The sequence below is a fragment of the Podarcis bocagei genome (assembly GCF_964188305.1).
Source record: "Podarcis bocagei genome assembly, chromosome: 9".
NCBI classification, from domain to species: Eukaryota; Metazoa; Chordata; class Lepidosauria; order Squamata; family Lacertidae; genus Podarcis; species Podarcis bocagei.
In genome coordinates, this window is record NC_138134.1 from 28,135,936 (window position 1) to 28,160,817 (window position 24,882).

The window sequence follows — 24,882 nt, forward strand, 5'->3', positions numbered from 1 at the left end:
CGCATTAACACTAAACCATGACTAAGACATATGCAAATGAGGTGCAGGAAACCTGATTTATGTGGGCCAGAGGTAGAACAATTTTACCTGTGTAAATGTTGCAAGTGCACCTACCCAGGTCACAACCATGCTAATGCTACATGCAAAAAGCACACGTCTATGCAATGAGGTGCATGTAGACATTTTACATACGCAAGTGCTTGATTTGACAGAAAACCACCTTCCCATATTAAAACTGAGCATGAAAATGTGGTGCATTTCTCTCATCCTGATGAGTGCACTCACAGAATCATAGAATTGCAGAGTTGGAAGGAACATCACCACGGTCATCTAGTCCAACCCAACAATGAACAAGACCACTGCTTACTTCCTCGCAGCTCAAATATCTCTCCTATCAGCATGAAGCAAGGCTCAGCAAGGGCATCCCGTTTCCCATCCACGTCTTCTCCATAGTCAGACAGGTCGTCGTCATCTTCAGCCTCCTCCTGGACAAACCAAACAAGAACAGGGTGGCAAAGGTGGTTCCAAAAGTTATGGCGGCCATTTTTGCTCCCCATCTGAGGCTGCTCCCTCCGCCTAATGGTGGAGCCACCCACACGGTCCAAGTCTGTACCTCCAGCAAAAATTTATATGCCTGAGACAGGCATCACAAATTATTTCAAATTAAACATTTAAGTAAGGAGATACTATGTAATGCCCCTGCATATATAAATCAGCCGTCAGATCCAGATTTACGCCTCTACATCTTGTAGCCATTCAAAGGCTGTCCACTTGTTTTATGCTAATGCCAAATCTTCACTCCCATAGTCCATTATCTCTTTCTCTTTCTTGCCGATGAATTAGTGAGGACAGCCATGGCAGTAAAGGTTGAGCAGAAGGTTAAGACCAATGGTGCTTCTACAGTGGTACCTCAGGTTACATACGCTTCAGGTTACAGGCGCTTCAGGTTACAGACTCCGCTAACCCAGAAATAGTACCTCGGGTTAAGAACTTTGCTTCAGGATGAGAACAGAAATTGCACAGCAGCGGCGCAGCAGCAGCAGCGGGAGGCCCCATTAGCTAAAGTGGTGCTTCAGGTTAAGAACAGTTTCAGGTGAAGAACGGACCTCCAGAACGAATTAAGTTCTTAACCAGAGAACTTATATATACCACTGTATATTGACAGAAGCTTTCTAGAATATTGCCTAGGCTTTGCTGCCCAGGATTCTTCAACTGGGCAAGGCATGGCTTAGACTTGGGTCTCATGCATGCCATTGTACGTGCTTCAGTCACCAAGATTTGTGTACCTGGGCACAAGCCGCAATGGATTTCACAATAGCTTTCAGTGGAGCTTGAACAGTTGGTGCCAGTGTAATGTGGAGATGGCACAAACATTCATTGGCAACCTGCATTACAGTTGGCAGAGCGCTTTAATATGCTGCCCATTAGTTCATGTATTTAAATTAATTCTGCAGATAGGTCCATCTGAGATGCTTCCTATTTATTCTGGGTGCTCATCTACCGTAAATATTGCTCTTTACCCACTCACCTCTTGATGAGAAAAGAAATCACCGGGAAGCCTCTCCAAAAAAGAAGCGAGTGAAAAAGAAGATTTCTTTCCCTGGACATCGATAACCTTGAGGTGTTCTGGAGAAGGGCTTAAAAAGGCATAAAGTGCTTCACTCTGACAGAGCCTTTCATCAGAAAGCAATTTCTGTGGAAAGAGAAAAGCCACCACAATTGTAATTTTCTTTTTTAAGCAGAGCAGATGAAGACTCTGCATGAGGGCAAGGAGTGCTAATCAGCACTGCCGATGTCAGCCAGTCTTAAGGGTTTACAAAATCAGCAGTGATTTCTGGAATCAATACACTTCAGTAGCTCCTAGGCACATCCCTGGCAAGTATGCTAATTGAAAACAGCACAGGGGAAGCATCTTGTCTATGCTTTTAACACTGGTGCCGTCCAAGTGCCAAGTGGACCTACCTAACAATGGCCTCAGAGAGTTGCTAAGGGACAATCTGTAGGCCTTGCCACCAGTGCTGCCAGTAGCTAACTGGACTTCTCCCAGTAGCTGCATGACAGTGGCATGGGTAGCTGGGTAGTTGTGCAGGCTGCACACCCCTCTCTCTCCTTGCACATTGGTCAATTTGGGGCCATCACATAAAGCAACCCCATCCCCCCCAATAGTACTTAAAATAAATTACTAAGATGTTTTACATATTATTTGATCCTGCATAAGAGTTACTTAAGCATTGGGGGACACGGGTGGCGCTGTGGGTTAAACCACAGAGCCCAGGACTTGCCGATCAGAAGGTCGGCGGTTTGAATCCCCGCGACAACGTGAGCTCCTGTTGCTCGGTCCCAGCTCCTGCCAACCTAGCAGTTCGAAAGCACGTCAAAGTGCAAGTAGATAAATAGGTACTGCTCCGGCGGGGAGGCAAACGGCGTTTCCGTGCGCTGCTCTGGTTTGCCAGAAGCAGCTTAGTCATGCTGGCCACATGACCCGGAAGCTGTACGCCGGCTCCCTCGGCCAATAAAGCGAGATGAGTGCCACAAGCCCAGAGTCGGCCACGACTGGACCTAATGGTCAGGGGTCCCTTAAGCATTGGGGGAGGGGCTATAGGGCCAAGAGAACTCTAAAAGGATTTCCTAAGCATTTTTCTAAGGATTTCTAAGCATGGAACCCCTTGACTGCTTTCAACAGCAGTTTTGGAACTTCAATGAACTGGTCAGCAGAGCAACCTATAGAAACTTTTCAGCTGCATCACTATTTGGGGTTGGAGAAAAGGGTTGATTAATGAAGTCTGGTCATGGTTGATGGTATGAGTAAGACGCAAGAATGTGGTAGGATTCTGAAACACCACAGAATCCATTGAAAGGTGAGGTGGGAGATGTGGAGCCCATCTGAGAGAGTACCTAATTTGTCCCAGAGAACGTAACAGAAAAGTAGGAGCTGTTACTGGCTACAGGCGCAGCCAACCTCTCAAGAGCTGTTCACTACATTGGGCTGTATGCTAGGAAAGCCACGTTTGACACCACCAGCCAGTTCTGTGTACCTGACAAGTGTACTTCTTTGATACACTAAACATATGTAAACCTAAGTTGCACATTTACAAAGATCCAAACATATGCATCATACCTTACTATATGCTTAGGTTTGCACTTAAAATACCTTGAGTTATACATTTAAATAACATAGGCCTAAATCCAGAGCAATTTGGTCCTACTAAAGTTACATCAACATCAACAATTAGTTGTAAGCAATGCCCAATTGAAATGAATAGGACTTCAAATTCGGCTCGCTCTGGATTTGGATTGCAGTATGTGAAAAGGCCAATAAACATTGGGGGGAAATGTGAGAATATGCAATCAAGAAATTGAGTTCCTTACTCTAAAGCCCATGCAAAAAAGGACAATGCACCATTCTGAGTTAGTAAAATAAAACAGATATATATATATTGTGATTGCTGCTTCTTTGATATCTTACCTGTAAGAAGTTATTTAACTGGTTCTTTGACTTCTCCATAAATTTCTGGTCTACTGATTTAAAGGGCAGTTTGCTGAGTGAAGGCAACTGAGCTTTTTTTAATGATGGGAAGCACTAGGTGGGAGGACAGGGAAAGAAAGCAAATCACAATTATTTCTCCATTTTAATTTACACACTGTCTTTATTTTTGTCCTGTTCAATTTAGTCAGAAAGGGAAGAACTAGTTTTCAGCTCCTCTGCCTGTACCCTTGATTGCCTGCAGGAACTCTTCCATCAATCAGCCAAAAAGAGTAGCTCTAAGTGCAGTACTAGGCTGCAGAAATAAGCCAATGCCAGCTTAAGGCTCATTTGAACTAACATCTTGCAAAAAATGCAGAGTATAATAGGTTATAAAAGGGTCAGGTCAGTGCAATTAAGCAAGTAGAAGAAAGCTGTAAAGCTTCATACAGCCAGAATAAAAATGGCAAAATAAGAATGAACCAACAAATAGTTGGAAGGAAAAAGAAAGAGCTATTGTGAAAATAATTTACTTTAGGTGTATATGAAAAGACGGAACAAAGCCTATGTTCACATTTGCCTTTCAGTGTCAGCTTAACATGTCATGATGCCTTCCTACCACTGGCTGCTGTCACTCACACTCACATGCACACCTAGTATGCCTTGCATGCTATGCCTCTTTGACTTGATGTGCTTAAGCCAACTCTCTGAACTAACATGAACACAGGATAAAAAGTTTTAGATACAGCATATAAGCTTACACTCTTCTAGGATGTTGAGAGCCAGTGTGGACTACGCTCTAACAAAACCAGATTAAAAGAACGGGGCGGGGGGGGCGGGGGGGCACATGAACATAATGGTGTTTGGTGCTGCTCTGGGCTCCTTTAGGAGGAAGGGTGGGATATGAATTTAGTGAATAAATAATAAACACACAGAAGGCACCCTGTGGTTGGAATACTCCCCTTGAAAGTACCAGCAGCAAAAACAAGACAACAAAGAGAAAATTGCCAGGTTCCCTGAACAGAAAAATGTTGCTGAGAAGAATCAGTAAATGTAGTGAACAGAAGGGAGACAAAACACCAAGAGAGCGAAAACAAAACAGCCCAATTTTCTGCCTCACAAGAGCAGAAAAGGGGAAAGAGGAAGGAAAGGGGGCAAAAAAAGGGCTTATGATCAGTGGAGTGATATGTTCTGAACTGCAGGAGCTCATGAAGAGAACCCCCAACTTGATTCTGACCAAACTAAGCCGCCTGATATATATTTTGCTCTAGGAAGGTTTAGCGTGGTCAGAATCAAATACATGTATACACTTTCAGAGTTGTTGCTAAATACATTACTTCTAGTAAATGAGCCACCATAGCGGCTAGAGGGGAATCAAAATTTGTGCTCCCAGGCTTTTTAGACTTGTCTACCCATGTACTACCTGAAACCCAAGGGGTGCATTGGTTGCCAGATCTGACCCCCCCCCCCCAATCTCCTAGCCCACTGTTATTGAATCTGACTGCCTGGTACTGGATAGCGGGTTGTTGTTTTTGTCAGCAGACATGTCTGGCTCCTTCCCTACAATATGGGGGACAGAGGATACAGAAGTTGGCTATACAGAATATTAAAACTAAGCAAGAGCAACTTCCACATGTTCTCCATACCTCACTGAGTTTCCTATGTAGGCTTTGAAACTCGCTGAGCTTTCGGAGTACCGTCCATTCCTTAGCTTCAACGCTGCCAATCTCTTGTAAACTCACCATGACAGAGTAACAGGGCACTTGTTCACCATTTTCTTCTATGACCTAAAACAGAGAAAGGGTTGGTTGTTTATTATTATTATTATTATTATTATTATATCATCATCATACTGGAAAAGGATATGCATGCACACCTACATGACAGAAAGGTTCCACTTATTTATATATATATATTTTTAAAATTAAATAGAAGGAAAAATCCATACTTCGCTGGAATATATGAAGGCTTTCCACATGCCGAAATTCTCACACCACCAATCTGTTCTTTCAATGTGCAATTGAAGGTCACCGTGTTCTCGCTCCATCAGAGTGATTTCATCCTTCAGTTTAGAAACAATCTGCCAAGGAGGGGGGGAAACCACTTGTTATTACCGGTTATCATATTCCTTCCTTCCTTCCTTCCTTCCTTCCTTCCTTCCTTCCTTCCTTTCTTTAAAGAAAATCTACACAACTATTGCAACAGATCACTCTGGTGCATGTACTGGACGAAACAGATTAAAATGTGTAGCAATAAGGAAGAGAAATAAAAAATTGTCATGGAGTGGAAGGGAAAGAGGCAAGGAATTTAGTAAAAGCTCCCAAACCAATTCCCCATCTAAATGACTCTGTTTTGACATAGCAGTACTGCTTAAAAGGTCATGCATAATTTGCTTAAGGTCACGTATAGTTCAGAAATGAAAAGCAAATTAAGCCCTGAAACATAATGATAAATGGAGATTTAGTGCTGAGTTCATGAAAGATAGGGGGAAGGGGGAAATCATTACAGAAAAGTTTTTAAAAGATGCCATGAACTAACAAAATTAAAAATACTTAAGATATTGTCCAGCACTAATTCACTTAGATATTTTTTTGGGGGGCACACAGTAGGCTGTTAGACAGCTGAGGGGAAATGCACATTCAGCAACCTAATAGATAATCCATGCAGAGAGGTCCAACATCATGGTGCAGAATTAGATTGTAAAGAGGCTTTGGAATCTTTGGACCTTAAAAAGCATGGTTATGCTACACACTATTTTTATGGGTACACACAGAATATTGTGTTTATCTGTAAAACTGTAACAAAGGCCAGGTGGCAATTGCATGACTTCAGATGAATGCATCACATCCTGAACCCAGGAATCTGACTTAGCCATGCCTTAGTTGTTATATCACAGCAACATTGCTTTTGATGTTAATGTCACATGGGCAAAATGGATAAATATGCCACAATTAGAGACTTTGGGAGAGGGTTCTCACCTGCAAATTATCTGGCTGATTTACAAATATCTAAGTACAGACACTCCTTTACCCTGGCCAGACTTAACGTTTTGCCCTCTGCCCTGTTGCTAGGCAGATATGAGGGCAAACCATATGTGTCACGTGTTTGCCCATGTGGCTCATCGGAAGTGGAAACAAGTATGCATGTATTGCTACACTGTAGTTACTACGAGGATCTACGCCTGACCTTTATTGCCCCAGTTCTACAAAAGCGTAAAAATGAACCAGAACTCCAACGTATGAGAGCCTTGATAGAAGATAAGGTTCCTGAAATTACGATTAATGTGGCCAAATTTTGTGTAGCCGCTATTAGGCGTAGGAAACAAGAGCTTTCCAATGTCAATATGCAGGCGAAGGCAAATACTTAATTTTATGTATGTTGTCTAATTTTAAATTGCTGTTTTGGCCTAATCTGTAATGAAATTGTCCTTTGTTTTTTCCGGTGCTATGCTTCGCTGACTAGTTGTACGAGTTAATCTGGTCTGTGACCGTTTAATAAAATTTGATTTGATGAAATTTGATTTGATGTTAATGTATGAAGCCCAAGGATGCACTGAAGGATCTGAAAGTGCTGAGGTGGTATTGTGGTTGATTTTACTGAATCATGTGAGCAGGAAAAGTGAAATAGAATAGAAGAGGCTTATACTTGATCAAAAAATACACGAGTAACCAACTACCAACAATTTTTTATAAGCAACTCCCATAAAGGCAGTTATTACTAAAAAAAATATATGTTTTTATTGATTCTCCATTGCTCATGGTAACAACAATAAAACAACAAAAATTAAAAATTTTAAAAACTTCTGGGTCATTTGACAACGTCTTACTCCAGAGGTTAGTTTAGTAGAACTCTCCACAGACTGCCATGTGTCAAAGGCAGGCTGTGAACATGGTCCTCATGCTGTATGAAGTCATGGAACGGTTGCCAAGTATTTTAAAATTAAAGGGGTTTGATTTCCCCTTGATTGCTCGTATCAGAACAAAAACCAGTTCTTACTGTTATACCAGTAAACACGTCAGATTAATTCCATGTGGCAACACAGCTGCAAAGCTCCGAATAATATTTCCCTGTGATATTGCAATCAACCCACATGGCAGGACCTTGCATGCCAACATCTAGGACTTGGTATCATTTTGTGTCTCATTTACCAAAGAGCAAGCACTGGTGCAGAACTGGAGAAGCAGGCAGGAATGCAGGAATGATGGCTATGCCATCCAAAGGCCTATAGACCCTCATGCAGCATTTCAGAAATGCTAGAAAGCCCCACTGTCTATACCACATTGTCACTAAAGTTCATAGTTCAGCAGTAGAGCACCAGCTTTACATGCAGAATGTCCAGAGCTCAATTTCTGCCATCTCCAGTTTAAGAATATCAGGTAATAGATTTGAGAAAGATCTATGCTGGAGTCCTTGGAGAAGAACCAGGGTCAGCTGGAACTGACGATTACTGGGTTATAAGCAATCAAAGATCTGATTCTGTGTCAGACAGCTACATATGTACTTATATTCACTGACAGAACAACACTGCAACCCGCATAAATTGCTAAGGTCAGATTTTCAGGGTGCTGAGAAGGAAACAATATTAAATATTGTATATCATTGCCTTTGTGGAACAATCAGTGGCTAATGAGAAGCCTGGAAAACAGCACCTTCCAATTTATTTTTTGAAGTGAAAGCTCTCTAGAGTCTATCTACATGCCTACTCTGAAACACAGTCTGCCAGTATAATGCATATAAATAACAAAGCCACATACCTTTTTGTCAGGTTTTGGTGAACTGCAGAGAGAATTTAGAGCTTGTCTCTTATATTCAAGTCTGTCATTTAGCTGGCGTAGCTTATTCACAGCGTAACTGGCCTGCTCATTAATTCCGGAGCTTCCTTCATCAATAACTTCTTCACAAACTTGGTTCTAGAAGAGAAAGTATGGGTAGCCAACAGTGATCAATATATGTTAAAGTATAATCCATTAACTTGACTACCTGGTTTAACACACATGGTCTAAGCAGAAGTAAATAACTGTACCAACTAGAATGAGATCTGGGTTTGAATCCCTCCTCAAATCACAAAGCTCACAGGTTAACCTTGAGCCAGCCACTATCTCACAGCCACATCATGGTTGTTGTGAAAGTTAACATCATGTGGGAAAAGGACCATGAATGCTGCCCTAAAATGGGTTTGATGGAAGATGTGTCTACCACTTACTCTTAGCCATAATAATTAAATGGAAGCTCCAGGTTCAGAGACAACACACCCAGTTGTTGGGGCAATAGTAGGAAGAGCTATTGCTGCCTGGCCACTGTTGGAAACAATGATAGACTAAGATGGACCTTTGGTCTGATCCGCCAGCGCTTATGATCCATGTCCCCCAATATTATTATGCTATCAAATATTCTAGTTTTTTACCCAGTTTATCTTCCATGGCCACGACAGTGCATCTGTAGGCATCACTCACCACTTCATCTTTGTCGTCAGATGTCATCTGAACAGTACTCCTCTCTTCTTCCTTCTTGATCAGCCTCTCATACAAATCGCTGACAAGGAACGATGGGTAGTACCTGTCCTTCAGTGTTTCATAAACATCAGTCTGGATTTTGTAAAACACCTCAATGCCTTTGTTGCCTACAAGGCTCTGCTGTATCTCTTTATACAGTGACTTTTCCACAGTAATCTCTCTGCCTTCTACAAAGAAATCCTGATAGATTTGACTCACAAGTTGAGGTATTTCAGCCTAAGGAGGAAGAAAAACCAACATGAAGAGATGCATCCATCATAATCAAGAACCATGCAGTTAAATATATGCGTGTTTATCCTATTCGGTTCTCTGAAGAATGACCCTTGGTTTTAAATATTAAATACAAGCAAATAATTATAATCATAATCCACAGTACAGCACACTCAAACAGAAAGCAAGAAGGATCACACCCCATGCAGGTTTTTCTTTATTCCTTTTCATATGGCTGATCCTCAGCAACACATGGTAGGGGGATCACAGCAGCAGACTTCTTCTGCATGTGAACACTAAAAACATTATTAAAAAAATACCAGTGATCTGGAAGATTAAGTGTTAACTGTTTATGTTTTCGAACAGTCCATTTTCTTCACTCATTTCATGAAACAGGGGATTGATTTTTAAATTTGGCCTGATTTTTGCCACACCAGCACAACTGACTGGACTGATAAAATATCTAGGAGCAGTTTATATGCAATTTGAATACTAAAGCCAATGCCAACTTTTTATACAACACTGGTTTACAATTAAAAGTCTTGCCAAAAATTATTTCCAATAACAAGGTATGACATATGCTTATCTACTTTGTACCTTGTTAGCATTCTTCAAGTATTCCACGCATTCCCAATAGCTGATCAAAGATCTCTTATCCACTCTTTCCATGTATGTTCGGAAGTGCTCTCTGTAGGATGGGTTGCACAAAATATCCTCAAATTGAAGAATCTGGAGGGGGGAGGGGGACAATTAATGACATTATTTCAATTAACTAATCTAGTTCACAGGTTACAAACCTCATTAAGCGCACTTATTATTGACAAAGTGGATTAAGGTTGGAATGATCAGCAGAGATAATCCAAGATTCTGGATTCATTGTTTTATTTATACCTTACCATTTACCCAGCACTCTGATAAAAATCTCGGGAGGCATTAAAAATGTTTCATGGGTGCAGAGATCATCAGTGCCCTCTCCACAAGGGCCCCTCTTAGCACATGCAAGAATGTTTTTGTGTATACTAGGTTCAGCAGCAACAGCAGCAGCTCCTTGTACTGTGTTGGAAGCCGTTTTAATTTATTATATATTAATTACATTTATAACCTACCCCTCTCTATATGGTCCCTGGGAGGCATTGATACATAACTGCACAAAACATTTTTTTTAAAAAAGAAGGTCTTTCTGAGCACCTCCATTTTAAACCATTTTAAACTCCTTCAAAGGGCTGGACAAACATGAGTTTTGAATTCCCCCCCCCCCCCAGTTCCAAGGAAAAGTGTCTTTGTAGTAAGGAATTGTATCCAGAAATTGGGGGGAATAACTCAGCAGCTCATCACACAGCTCTCTGGATAGACAACCAAATACTAAAAACATAATAAGCAATTGTTTATTCCAAAGAAGCAGATATAGTATTCTGCTGTTAACCTCTTAAAAAATGGTGCGAAGGTACGCTATGTTGCACAGCCTTAAAGACAATTTTTATGAGTGTTCATGACACAACTACTAAGACCTGATCACCTGATCACACACTAATTATTTACCCAAGGAATTAAGGAACACACTATATTAATTTTCCTTTGTGTATCTTCAGAAAGAGTGACTCCTTCACCCAATCCAGAAGTTCTATGAATTTTGCAGAACTCCTCCATATAGTAGAGCCCCGAGGGGTGCAAAGTTTCTTCCATTCTCTTCCGTGTCACTGATGGATCCATATGCAAGAGTAGCCCCCAACTCCACTTCTAATCTATACAATTTCCTGGTTGATGAGCTTTTTCTCACCTCACCTTTAGTTTTGCAATCTGGAGCCGTAGCAATTATGTGTAAAACGGCCAGCAGGACAATCTTAGGCATGCTTACCTTTAAATAAGTCCCAAATAAATAGACAGGACTTGCTCCCAGCAAACATGTCTGAAACTAGAGCATTAACAGCTTAAGCACTAGCTCATATAGCTTCACGCTGAGCTGCAAATGAGACACTGGAATCCACTGCTGTGCTGCAATTGTTACAATACAGAAACAATGAACCTTGGGATCCAACATGCTCTAACCAAGAACTCAAGAAGCAACTTAACTGGAGTGGAGGGAAATAAATGTTCTAAAGTGTTCCTTATCAGCACAGTTATATGCCTGCTGATTTGCTATCTGTAACCAAAATCTAGTGGCTGGAAGGGCAAGCAAAATGTTCAGCACGAAAAAAATACATCTGTTTTGGAGGCTCAAAGTATTTCCTGAAAGACCCCAGAAAAATATGGTTGTTCCTGTTCATTTCACCACCCAAATCAGCTATAGCTTCAGTGTTGATTAAAAGAAATTGAACTCTTCCTTCCTGTTAACAAGCAATGTTGTCAGGTAGCTGGTAAGATTTGGCTGAGAGATGGTGGTTGATTTTTTAGCCAGCAACAAGGAATGTGGAACTGCAGCTGCAGAGACTGCATGCAAGAACACCACCTTGTTAGCAGGAGGGGAGCCCTGCAGGGATGTCTTATAATAAATAATAATAATAATAATGTTGGTGGCTGTTTTAATTTATTTACCTACCCTACAACCTAAGTTCCCAAGGAGGGTTGCCACAATTTAAAAATACGACATTAAAACCAGTTTAAAACAACTTACTATCACAAAAATAGGATGCATCCTTAAAGTATACATTTCAGGGTTATGTTTTAGAGGCCAGGTTAAAGAGAGCATTCAATGAGAAGGGCCATTCAATAGTGAAGGTGCCAGATGAAGGTTCCACAACTTAGGTGCTGCCACAGAGAATGTCCTCATGCAGGCCACCACCATGAACTTCTGAATGCAATGGTCCTACCAAGAAAGCCCCCTCTGCTGACCTTAGCACCTGAGAGGGCCTTAGGGAAGCAGATGGTCTTTCCAAAATTCGGCACCTGAGTCATTTAGGGCTTCAAACATTAACGTGAGCACCTTGAATTAGCCCTGGAAACAAGCTGGCAACCAATGCTCCTGCTTTAAAACAGGGGTTATGAGAGATCTAAACGAAACCCCAGAAAGTAACGTGGCCATTGCATTTTGGACACAGCAGGAGCAGGATTTTAGTCGCTGCACGTTTCCTGGGTCTTCTCTCTCCCACAAAACTGTTAACATCTTGCTCTGGGCACTCGTGTGCCCAATTCTTCCTGGCGTGGCCTTTTTCTCTATGCACGAAAGGTGCAGAGTGGGAAACGGGTGCCACTCGTGTGCCACAAACATTTTAGACTTCTTTTGCACAGCCCCAAGCCACCACAAGGGGGACACGTTGTACCTGGTGGGCGGGGAATTCATAGCAAAATGTATCCCATCTCATTGAACCTAGCCTTGGAGAAGCCCAAAAACCTGTTCTCAGACTTGCAGGGGACTGAAAAGGCATGGAAATGTTTGGCAATGTCTGGCTCTCCAAAGCTAAAATGGAACAAGAGGGGCTGAAAATCTTGTTCTGGCCACTCCAGAACATCTACTCGACTCTTCTTGCCCTTCCCTTTTTCTCTATATGTTCAATTTACTCTTTAAAATGTCAACGTCTCTGTAAACTGAACTCTTTGAAGAGGAATTTGTTATGCATACCAGGCAAACAGATTTGACAGGATTCTTTCCCCCCCCCTTTAAATGGAAGGAAGTAGAAGGCCACTCTCCCTCCAGTGATTCTTACTGCTAACCATCTTAAAACTAAATTCAGCTGCTATATATTTCATCCGCTTGTTTAAATAGCTCATTGCCTCTAAACCTATTTAGATGCTTCTAAATCCCCAAGGCAGGGGGAGTCAAATCCAAGGGCATATAAAAAATGCCACAGGGTAATAAAAGGAAAAATACAACTCAGTCTGAAATATTATCGCAACGCAATCACTGGCGCTCTCAATGTACTTTATTAATTCAGTACTGTCAGGAGTGGTACTCGTTTGCAAATATTTCTTCACAGATTGACTTGCTTTAAAGCAAGAAAGGAATTAAAAAATGAATTAGATGTATCATTATCATGGTAGAAGAGGCTGTGGTTTTTATGCTTTGGCTGCAAGCATTCGTGCCAGTTTTACCAAATTTTTGCACAATCCTAATTGCATTTACTCAGAAACAAGACCCACTGTTGTCAGTAGAAGCTGCATCCAAGTAAGATGCTTAGAACTGCAGTCAACACAGATACAGTTCTTAAAATGCCTTCTCTTCCAAGCATGTGAAATTTGTATAGTCCTTGAACAAGGCTGAAATGTTCTCACAAGGTCTTGAAAATTCCAGTACCCTTGGTGCCCTGCAATAAACTGAAAGCAGACAGCTATGCTGGGACACAGGCAAGAATCCTGTCATGTGATTGGCTATGAACTAGAAGATCTAATTTTAGAGCTAGTCCACAGCTACGGTGTGTCCCTTTAAGCTTTTTAAAGTCAAGTAGCTTCAAACTCAGGGATGAAAATTCAACAGGTGCCCTTTAACTCTGCCGCATCTCAGGAGGAGTTGAGAGTTGAGATAATGAACCTTTCAGTCTTGGTCCTGTGTATGTTTACTCAGAATTAGTCCCACTGAATCCAAGGAGACTTAATTTTAGATGCATGCACACAGAATTGCAGCCATGTGGTCCAATCGCGTCCACATTTACCTGGAAGCATGACAATTTGTGTTGACTGGGGTCGTGTCCTTATTGTTACCTGTGAAGTCAGCATAGGACAACCTTTGCTGCTCAAATATTCTGCCAAAGCACAGCTGCAACATATAAATTGTTTGATTTTATTATGAAATGTGGAGTTTCTTCCTCATGCCAACCGTGTGCCCAAATATATGATTCACATATATTTCATGACAAAATATTTGACAAACTGACTAAGTAAGCTACTAAAATTGTGTACTACATTTCAATAGAGCACAATTTTTATAAGGAAAGAGGGGCCATTCTGGCCTGTAGTATGAGTACCAATATGTTGACTGTGGAACAAGAGTCCCAGCTTTTAAAGGCTTTCCAAAAGGTTTCCACTAAAACTGCAGGGGGGGGGAGAGAAATACAGAAATAGCCACATGAAAAATGTAATTCTGTCCGAGTTTAAGCTTTTAGGGACTTGCACCCTTGTTTGCAAGTTCTGCAACACTTGAAGAACACACAACAAGGGTATCATCTGGATCTCGTGCTGAGCTTTAGAATCAGTGAGACTCCACACTGCTTTCCATAGTCAGTGTGGTGTCTGGAAGTTTCTCTCTGTTCTTCCAAACTTTGACAATGCCTGAGGAATCCTCTGACCTTGTGCTTAGCCTTGTAAAGCAGAAATAGAAGCACTAGCAAGGTCACAGTCCCTACAAATTTAATGTGATGAGGAGAAATCCCTGCACGGTTGCACTGGGCTTCAAGAGGTGCTCCTGGCTCCTCTGAAACTCAAGAGCAGCACTGCAGCGAAGACCTCCATGCTCCCACTTTGTGGAGAGCAAGGGTCAACAGCAAGCAAAAAATTCCGGCTGGCTCTTGAAGCTAGTCAATATTTGTGAACGGTGCTAGAGTCTCTGATGACTCTGATGACTCTCTCTGGAGTCAGGTGCGGGCCTTGCCAATGTCCCTGATAGCAGGCTCACATAAGATATTTTGAACTTTCCAAAGGAAGTGAAAGATAACAAGTATAGAATGTTTTTGGGGGGAGAGATAAATCTCTGCATTGTTTACAAAAGCCACAACCTTTCCTTCGTGCAAACATGTAGCCGCTGCAGTACTGAGACTCCTCCAGTTTGCCTGCATTTACTTTCAATCAGGTCCTATAACATGAGGCAGAAAAAGCTGCATCAACGCCACCCAGAGAGAGGGGGGGGGGAAGAGGGAGAAAGAAAGAAAGAAAGAAAGAAAGAAAGAAAGAAAGAAAGAAAGAAAGAAAGAAAGAAAGAAAGAGCCAGCATGCCTACCTTCTGGTTCTGTGGGCCATCACTATCGTCAAAGATGCCATCTTCTTGCTGGTCATAATCAGGACCTCCCAGAAGCCGTATTCGCTTTTCGCACTGCTTTTTTGCTACAGTTAGCTGGTTAATATACCTCTTCATGTTCCGGGCTCTCAGATGGTCAGCTTTCATTGCAGCCGTCTCTTTACCTTTACTCTCTATCAAAAACAATTGTTAAAAATTTAACTTTTTGAACTTAAAAAGGTCAGCATGTAATGAATTTTGAAGAATAGACCCATATAGCAGTCTTGACTTCAAAACACACACACACACACACAAAAAACCACACCTTGTAGTAAAAGTAAGGATTGTCTCCTAGTGCCAAGGTATTACAGTTCACAAAAGTAGCTTTGCGTTTCTTTCCTTTATGCCACAAACAGCTAACAGAGATACAAATTGTGCAAGCTGACTAATAAACTTTATTGGTCCACAACACTTTTTATCATAATAGAAATGTATTGTTCATAAACGGTTTACATGTTAGCTTTTTACTATTATTTTCACCCCTGAAACATCTAAGAGTCTTGTGGCACCTTAAAAATCAACAAACATATTACAGCATAAGGTTTTTTAGGCTACAGTCGACTTCATCAGATGTTGTGGGAGGAGAATTGTTAAGGCCGCTCCACTTCCGGGTGGGGTGGTGTTTCAGGCAGGCCACGTGGCCTCCCACACGCAGCAGGGGCTGGGCTAAACCCCTGCATCATCGGGGAGACCCTGGCCGCATCACACACCCCTTCCCATTCAACATTTTGGCCTTGCTATGGATCTCAGTTGGTTGCCTGTTGAGGGGGCTTGGTAGGAATTTTCCGACTTGGCAAAGTGGCACTGGCCATTTGGTTTTCACCTACCTTGTAGCAACTGTCACAACTTTTGTAAGGTTTGGCTGTTAGGCATTGGTAAAACCTGGTTTGGGGGAGGGGAGGTGTGGCCATCACCTGCCCCTCCATTTTTAAGGGTATTCCATTAAAGGGATCCGGGATGTATGGATCTTGTCCAAAGCCCAGGTAGGGGCTAGGGCCATGCCACAATTGGGGACCCTGGGGGAGCTCTTAGTTGATGTACAACAACAGGGCTCCCCCTATTGGTGGTTGACCCTTACTGGACTACCTGCATGGCGGGCAGGAGTCAGATATAGTCGGTTCAATTTCAATGCCTAAGCCAATACCACTCACATTCTGTAACCAATAAAGCTGTGGCTCAAATTTGCCTATTTAACCTAATATACTGTGTCCAGGTTCAACATAAGGGGGAGGCCTTGGGGTCTTGACACACAACAGTGAGGTCAGAGAGGCATCTTCAAAACAAAACCGATTAAATGCACATCCATATAGGTTGGCCACAGTCTTTGTCCCACCAGAAAAGAAAGTCCTACATTCTCAGTGATCACTTATCTCTTCATAGTTAGCAATTTTCAAAAGATCAGTTGTATGTAAATCTTAGGTGAAAATAAGGAAGGAGTCAAGGGTGGGGTGGGGGGTGCTCTTGCTTCCTTGTACATGAAACATTTAAATTAATAGTGAAGGATATCCTGTACACACACAAAAGCATGTTTAATTGTAAGTGATGTTTCTACAGCAACCATCCCAAACTGATGAGGGCACTTGCTAGAATCTAAAATTATTAAAATAACCCCTCCTTAACAGGAATATTCCAAGATCTCATGGATAGCTTTCTTAATTACAGTGGAACCGTGGTTCTCTAATAGCTTAGTTGACGAACAAATTGGCTCCTGAACGTCAAAAACCCAGAAGTAGGTGTTACGGTTTTCGAACGTTTTTCAGAAGCCGAACGTCTGATGCGGCTGTTGGCTATTGCTTCCAGGGCTCCTGCACCAATTGGAAGCTGTGCCTCGGTTTTCGAACATTTCAGAAGTTGAACAGATTTCCAGAATGGATTATGTTCGAGAACCAAGGTACCACTGTATAATCAAATTTAACCTAGGTAACAAAGCTATGAATTATAAGTTTGCCAACTATTATTGATCTTGGTGGATGAAAACATGCCTCAAACATTCAGATCAGTTCTGGCGGCCATGAACGGACGGGAGAGTTATCCTATTTTTATAATACAACAGTTCTGATCAACCAGGAAACCATTTGAGCAGGTTTTAATTGTTCTTTGAGGCAAAATTCAGGAAGTCTCTTTGTCCTACAGTTTAAATTTTGTTTATACAAATGTCTAAAAATATGCAAACACATGTGTTTTAAGATGAAAGAAAACAGGTGTTTCCTTCAGGGAGCCTAACATGGTTCTCAAGGCAAGTTTTGCTCCATTTAGCTCAGTAACAGAACAGAGTATTAATTGAAGATATTTAAATAAACCCTCTATTAACTGCAAGAAAGAGATTACAAAATTAGCAAAAGAATATAAATGCCTGATCACAACCAGAACAAAAAAAAAAAATCTGCATTTGCGGAAACACATCTGCCATAATAAAAAATGAACCACTGCAAAGTACTAATTACAGAATAGTAAATGATGCATTAATTAGCCTCCTTTATATGCTTCAGGTACTTTACGTACATTAGGAGCTCTCCTCGGGCACACAAGAGGTGCTTCTCGCAAAATGACTGCTAAACAACTTCAAGTCCATGAGATACAAGTTACAAATACAGTGGTACTGAAGCCTTGGAAGTCAAACGGAATCCGTTCTGGAAGTCCATTCAACTTCCAAAACGGTTTGTAAACCAAGGTGCGGGCTTCCGATTGGCTGCAGGAAGCTCCGGCAGCCAATCAGAAGCCACGGAAGTCCCGTCGGATGTTCGGCTTCCAAAAACAGTCACTTCCAGATCTGCAACATTCAGGAGCCAAAATGTTCAATAACTAAGCTGTTTGAAAACCAAGGGAGCGTACATGGTTCATCTCTCTCTCTCTCTCTCGCCAAGACATCTCCAATGTCAATCATAGTTTGTTTTGAAGGTTTTTAAGAACACTATAAAAAGTCACATTTTGGGAGCTGCACAAACTCTGCACTGCTATATCTGACAGAAAAGCTAGAAGTTAATTGCAACAGCACCTGATGAGAATCTGCAAGAAATTAAAACCCAAGGCATAAAACAGGTGCCGGTGAGAGTTAGGAAAGCTTTTCAAAATGATTTTTTCCTAGCAATGACTACTAAACTATTTTGCATCACCACCTGCACTCTGAGAGAGAGGGTTTCTCAGTTTCTGGCCTTCTGGTCTGACTACAGGGCTAAAGTCTTCCCAAAACTTGTATAAAACCTGAGTGCTATCTATCATCACACTCTTATAGGTAGAGAAGCCAAGACAACACTTAAAAAAAAAGAATCTTGCAGCACCGTTGAGGACTAACAAATTTATTACAGCATCAGCTTTCATGGATTCTAGTCCATGTCTCAATCACAGAATTCAAACATTTCGAACAGCCCCTATTCTACCGAGTATATTTACAAAACTAGATATATGCAACATTTTTTGTATTTTTTATTATGAATGTGTTTCTCATAGGTATAAATGCAAAAATGAAGAGTAGCATATTTATGCCTACTCAAAATACTAAAAAATTGAAATTCCTTCACCACCCACACCTAAACGATTAAGCTGTACAAATTGGTTCCTGTACACACAGAAGTGCACTTTTTCGCATCGACTTAAAAAGCTAGTACAAATTGTACCTACTTACACTGAAACATTCAAGTGGAAGAAACTGCGTAGCCTCCTACAATTACTGATTCAGAATCTCTTAAGCTCTGAGGGAGCAAGATCTTTTGAAGAAGAAATGACCCCAGGTGGAGTATTTGTCAAAATTTTGAAAGTGAAGGCTATTCTCATACAGAAAAGTACAACTAACAAGGATCTTTTTCTGGCCCATAACCAAGTGGGTAAAAGAACAAGTAATTCAAGACTGTGAATCAGATCTTCTCTTGAAAACACTTGGTTGGCTGAAATTTGAGAATACCACCTTTCCCTATGCCACCTTCCCATTCTTCCAAAAGTATCCAGTCTGCCACAAGTCGACAGCTAACTTTTTCCACAACAACTGAGTAGAAATGAGTATTCCATAAAGATTTTTTGCATTCTACAAAAATGCGTGAGGAAAGTCAAGAAACAGAATATACACAGATATCAAGATTTTGATCAATAAGCTTGACATTTAAACCACAGTTGTGACTCAAATGGGAAACTGGTTTGAAGAGACAGAGATAAAGCCAACAAACAAAAGGCGGGTGTGAGGGTGTGTGTGGCTCCAGGATGCTTTTCCAGCTTAACAACACCCTAACAAATTCCATATCCCTTTGGTTCACCCTCAGCAGCCTCCACTATTGCCTGGTATCAATGAACTGGACAATCAAGGATATGGTAAACAAGTATCTGGGAAAATTCAAAATAAAATGCAATATTATTTATGTCTACTTTGAAGCAAGTCTCTGTGAGGTATAAAGAATTTATACAGAGTTGCAGCCTGCAATGCTGATCTGCAGAAACTTATTATTTTTTATTGAATTTATATACCTTCCATTTTTCCTTCTAAGCCAAATAGAACACTATAAAAATTAATACTATAAATACTATAAAATTTACATACAGAATCAGAAGTGGTTTGAAAAATACACATCTCTCAGTTGCTGCACTCCCCTGAACATGGGACAGTAGCACTATAAGCTCAGGGTCTGCCACAAAATTAAGTAATTATTTATTGATTTGATTTCCATACCGCCTTTCTCCTAAGGCACTCAAGATGGTTTACAATTTGAAACGCTAAAACAAACACATTATATAAAAGATAGAGTGGCAAAGTGATATAGGGCCAACTGGTAGCCAATGGTATGTCCCTGGGCTGCAGATACACTAAGTAGAGAAGACCTTTTAAAAAAAACTATTGTTAGTTTGTTATATAAACTTTTAAAAAGTATTTTTCTTCTTTAGAAGACACAGGGAGTATTATTTCAACAGAAGCCCATAGTAATTTCACAGGATGATGGAAATTGGAGAGAGCTCCATTTTCTGTCAAGGAAGGAAGGGAGATGTGCAATCAATTCTAAAAGCTGCACGGAAGAGGCTTTGTGACACACATTCAGTGTTCTTTGCAGCAATCTTTCTAATCATGCTGAGGGGGTACTTAAAAAGGACGTAATGAGAGAGATTAGTTGTCAGCTTGTCATCCTAATGGCCATTTGCTGCAAATGCCAGCAAGCTGCTATGAAGAGAGAAACACTGACGCATTTTTGAGGCAAGGGATTCTTACCTGCAGCTCAGGGAGAGGGGATTTCGGAGGGGAAGGACATTCTAGTGGACCAAGTAGCAAAAAAAAGCAACAACTTGGCTTACAGCAACCCTTTTTTTTAATGAAGAAGTAGTAGTACAGTGGTACCTCAGGTTAAGTACTTAATTCGTTCCGGAGGTCCGTACTTAACCTGAAACTGTTCTTAACCTGAAGCACCACTTTAGCTAATGGGGCCTCCTGCTGCCGCTGCACCGCCGGAGCAAAATTTCTGTTCTCATCCTGAAGCAAAGTTCTTAACCTGAAGCACTATTTCTGGGTTAGCGGAGTCTGTAACCTGAAGCGTATGTAACCTGAAGCGTATGTAACCTGAGGTACCACTGTACGGTCATACCTCAGCTCCCGAACGCCTTGGAAGTCAAAAGTTCCGGCTCCCGAATGATCGAAAACTGGAAGTGAGCGTTCCAGTTTTCGAATGTTCTTTGGGAAGCCGAACGTCCGACGGGGCTTCCGATTGGCTGCAGGAACTTCCTGCAGCCAATCAGAAGCCATGCTTTGGAAGTCAAACGTTTTGGAAGTCAAACGGACTTCCAGAACGTATTCTATTTGACTTCCGAAGTACGACTGTGGTTAAAATGTTATTAGAGACACTAAAAACATCCAAGGGCACCATTTCCTATCTCAGCAGAGATCCATTGAGTCTTTAATAGTTGTATTCCTGAATATGAATTCTAGAAACCTGATTCCTGGACCTGGAGAGCTTAACCACAGTGGTTTGAGTACTGGTGATTATAAGGCTGGATTACTGCAATGCACTCTATGTGGTGCTTCCCTCACACTTGGCCTCTAAACTGCAGTTAAGTGCGGAATGCTGCAGTATAGTTGCTGGTACAGTGAGCTTATAACACCTCTGCTCATTTGTTACCAGGTCATGGTCAAGGTGTTACTATTGGCTTGCTTGTTCCGATTCAGCTGTAAACAACGCGTTTTCCCAGGGAAAGTGGCAGGGACAAACTCTGCTTGGACCTGTGCCTACAAATGACAGCACAAACGGAAGTCTGCATGAGCCCAAGCCCAAACTGTTTGGACATGTATTTAAAAATCAATAACCCAGTGTATGCATTTTCTGCTTGCTAGCAGAAATGGATTCTTGTTGGGTACTATTTCTTTATTTTATTTAATGAAATGTATATACTGCTCAACTGCAATAAAACCGCCAAGTGGTTTGCAAGAAATATTAAAGCTATCAGAAACCTTTAAACAAGAAATAGAAAAAAATAAAATACAGTTGTATCTTGGTTTTCGAACAGCTTAGTTCTCAAACGTTTTGGCTCTCAAACACCGGAAACCAGGAAGTGAATGTTCTGGTTTGCAAACTATTTTTGGAAGCCGAACGTCCGACGTGGCTTCTGTGGCTTCCGATTGGCTGCAGGAGCTTCCTGCAGCCCATCAGAAGCTGCGCTTTGGTTTCCAAACGTTTCGGAAATCGAACGGATTTCCAGAACGGATTCTGTTTGACTTCCAAGGTTCGACTGCAAAAGATAATTAAAATTAACAGTACAGTAAAACGAGATTAAAATACATCAAAATCTTGCCTAAAAGGTTATAAGCAAGTGCTGAAAAAAGTACATTGAGGGTGCCTCCCTGATAGGGAGCTTAAAAGACTGATTTCTTATAAGTACAAATTGAGTATTATGTGGGATTTGTAACAGTCCATGCCAATTCCACAGATCAAAGCAGTTGAGTGGGCACATATGGGGTAAGACGATACTGCAAGTAAACAGCGGGTTTTCCGAGGAAAAGTGGCAGGACAAAAGAAAAACGTTCAGACCCATGCCTGGAAATCATGGCTCTGAGCCTACAAATCACAGCACAAACAGAAGTCTCATGCCTATTGTGTATCCTCTCCACTCAGTATCTTATGAAATGGTCTTTCCAGTAAATGAATATATTCATAAATATCTCGCTCTTTGCAAAGGGAAGTTAACAACAACTACTGTTTATATTTTGCCTTTAGTACTATTTCAACATTAGGCTTTTTATGCAATAAATAACCTATTTCAAGTAACCCATTTCAAAGCATGCCTTTAGAAACAGGAACAGAACAAAGATAACTAGAGTATGTAACAAAAATGGAACAGAGAATTATGCACTTAAAATGAAACTGAAGTAAAATGAAGCACGTCATAAATCCACGTAAGGGCACACTAAAACATTCAAATGATTTTGGGGGATGAGCATGCTATTCTGGGATTCTCACTATGCCATTTATTTATCATTATTCATTAATCTTCTATTATGTTATTTATTTGCCAGTAGTGATGTTGGCAGTGCATTGCGCTTATCACAATGGATTGCCTGCGGGCAAAACCCCACATCATAAAAGGCTGCCCTTTCGTCCCCAAATAACTAAAGTGGACAGATGTGAGAAGTGAACCAAAAAGCAAGTAAAATGTACCAGTCTTGAACAAAGGAACAGCCATCTCAGTAAAATAAAAATGATGTATGTGAAGCAAAACTGAAATGGATCAACCAACATTTAGAATGCTGGAAAAGTTTTGAAAGTGGTTCCATTGTTGTTGTAGAAAGCTGAAGGCTAAGAGAGGCATGTTTTCAACAAGCCATCATTTTTCATCAAACGGAAATACTTTGCTTAGACTCTCTCTGAATGTAGACAAATTTGGCATCAAAACAAAAATGGCCATCTCCTAGGATGATATACATCATTTTAAGATGGTAAAAGAGGGCATGCAATATTACACAGTGGTACCCCCCTCGCATTTTGCAATGTAGCCTCCCCGCTATGTTTGCTTTCCTTATAAACAAAGAAAGAATAGTATTATAGAATCATAGAATCATAGAGTTGGAAGAGACCACAAGGGCCATCGAGTCCAACCCCCTGGGATAGCTCAGTTGGTACAGCATAAAACTCTTAATCTCAGACGGCCATGTAAAGAATTAGTTATAAGTTTTATAGCTTAAAACACCTCCCGAAAAGACGCAACTTACCTTTTTGCCTTTTCAACTGTGGAAAGCTGCCGATAGTGGTTGCTTGAACTATTTCCACTAAAATCTGATACCTAGTTACAAAGAGAAGAATACAATCAGATCTTTTTGGCTTTATGGCTAATAGTACCTATAAGCAACAATGAAAGGGAAAACTTTTGAGTGAGGAGTGGAAGGGCTGAGCAGAGTTTTTTGTTTTATGCAGTATAGAGGATAGGACATTTTGGATTGGTTTAATGTTTACACTGACATCTCTACAGTGGTATCTTGGGTTAAGAACTTAATTAGTTCTGGAGGTCCGTTCTTAACCTGAAACTGTTCTTAACCTGAAGCACCACTTTAGCTAATGGGGCCTCCTGCTGCCGCTGCACCACCGCTGTGCGATTTCTGTTCTCATCCTGAAGCAAAGTTCTTAACCCGAGGTACTATTTCTGGGTTAGCGGAGTCTGTAACCTGAAGCGTCTGTAACCTGAAGCGTCTGTAACCCAAGGTACCACTGTACTTCCAAAGTTTCACATGCATCCCTCAGAAGTTATTATCACCATAACGGATTATAACAGTTATAACTCTCAGGGCTGTCAGACTGTAGCAGTTTTCAGAATACTTTTGTTGTCACGTATACAATAATTAAAGGATTAAAAATATTACTAAGACCAGAAATCGTATGTTATCTAAATGTGTGGCTTACAGAAAGACTATAATCTTGCAATTTTGATTCCCGACCCTCAGCTGAGTAGTTTAAGGAAAACTCCCGCCCCCCCCCCCGGCTCATGCAAGCCAGAGGAAGGGTTGATCAACTGAGGGGCAAGGGAAGTTGCCCGCCCCTCAGCTGATCAAGCTTGAGCCAGTGCAGTATGGGGCTGAATGATGTATCTCATCTGCTTCTGAAGAAGCAGCCCAGATACATTTTACACATCGTGATATATCAGTAAACTGCAGTATTTAGCTGCAGATGTATCACGGTGTTAAAATCCAGATATTGCCCAGCCCTGGCTTATATATCTGAGCCTCCCCCTTGGTCTCCCAGAACACACAGAGAAATGAAGTGGGCGGAGCAATAAGAGAAGACGATGGAGCCTTCGGCTGCTGGGGAAGGACTCAGGGGAGGAGCAGGGACCTTCAGTCCTCGCAACTGATTCATTGGGTCAAGACCTACTGGGAAGGGTTGTGGTGACCACTAGGACAGAGCTGTTTTGTTTCTTTCAATAAACAGTTAACTTCACTGGCATCAAGTGCTTTATTGTTGACCTACGCCTGCCTCCAGCTCCTGTCAAGGGTGAAATGAAAAAAACCCAACAATATGCACAGAGAAAGAAATAAGGCCATGCATGCAATCTGACTCCTGTGAGGAGCCTCAGGAACTCTATAAGCCATCTGGATTGGCCATGCCTGGTATAAATCCTACAATTGTGGCCTATTCCTGTGAGTTCAATAAAGCAAAAACACCTGCCTCCAGAAACACCAGGCTGGAGAATATGAACTTTGGAGATGGGTCATAGTATAGCTATTCATGGCCTCAATTACCTGCATGCCATAAATACTAACTAGAACATGCCTGTTCTCTCTCTGATACAGACTTTGCCCCCAATTCAAGGAATGCCAATGGACC

General features: G+C 41.3%; 1 protein-coding gene across 2 annotated transcripts in view; it reads right to left on the minus strand.

Annotated features, from left to right (window-relative positions):
* Positions 1–24,882, minus strand: part of SNX25 (sorting nexin 25) — a 53,147-nt gene that overhangs the window by 4,449 nt on the left and 23,816 nt on the right. For both annotated transcript variants that reach the window (XM_081208767.1, XM_081208768.1), the window contains exons 6-15: positions 23,277–23,347; positions 15,050–15,240; positions 9,784–9,915; positions 8,917–9,192; positions 8,218–8,373; positions 5,412–5,543; positions 5,110–5,250; positions 3,467–3,580; positions 1,529–1,693; positions 368–485 (exon numbers count right to left, since the gene is read on the minus strand). In XM_081208767.1, coding sequence (XP_081064893.1) covers positions 368–485; positions 1,529–1,693; positions 3,467–3,580; positions 5,110–5,250; positions 5,412–5,543; positions 8,218–8,373; positions 8,917–9,192; positions 9,784–9,915; positions 15,050–15,240; positions 23,277–23,347 — 1,496 coding nt within the window. The remainder of the gene's footprint in view (positions 1–367; positions 486–1,528; positions 1,694–3,466; positions 3,581–5,109; positions 5,251–5,411; positions 5,544–8,217; positions 8,374–8,916; positions 9,193–9,783; positions 9,916–15,049; positions 15,241–23,276; positions 23,348–24,882) is intronic.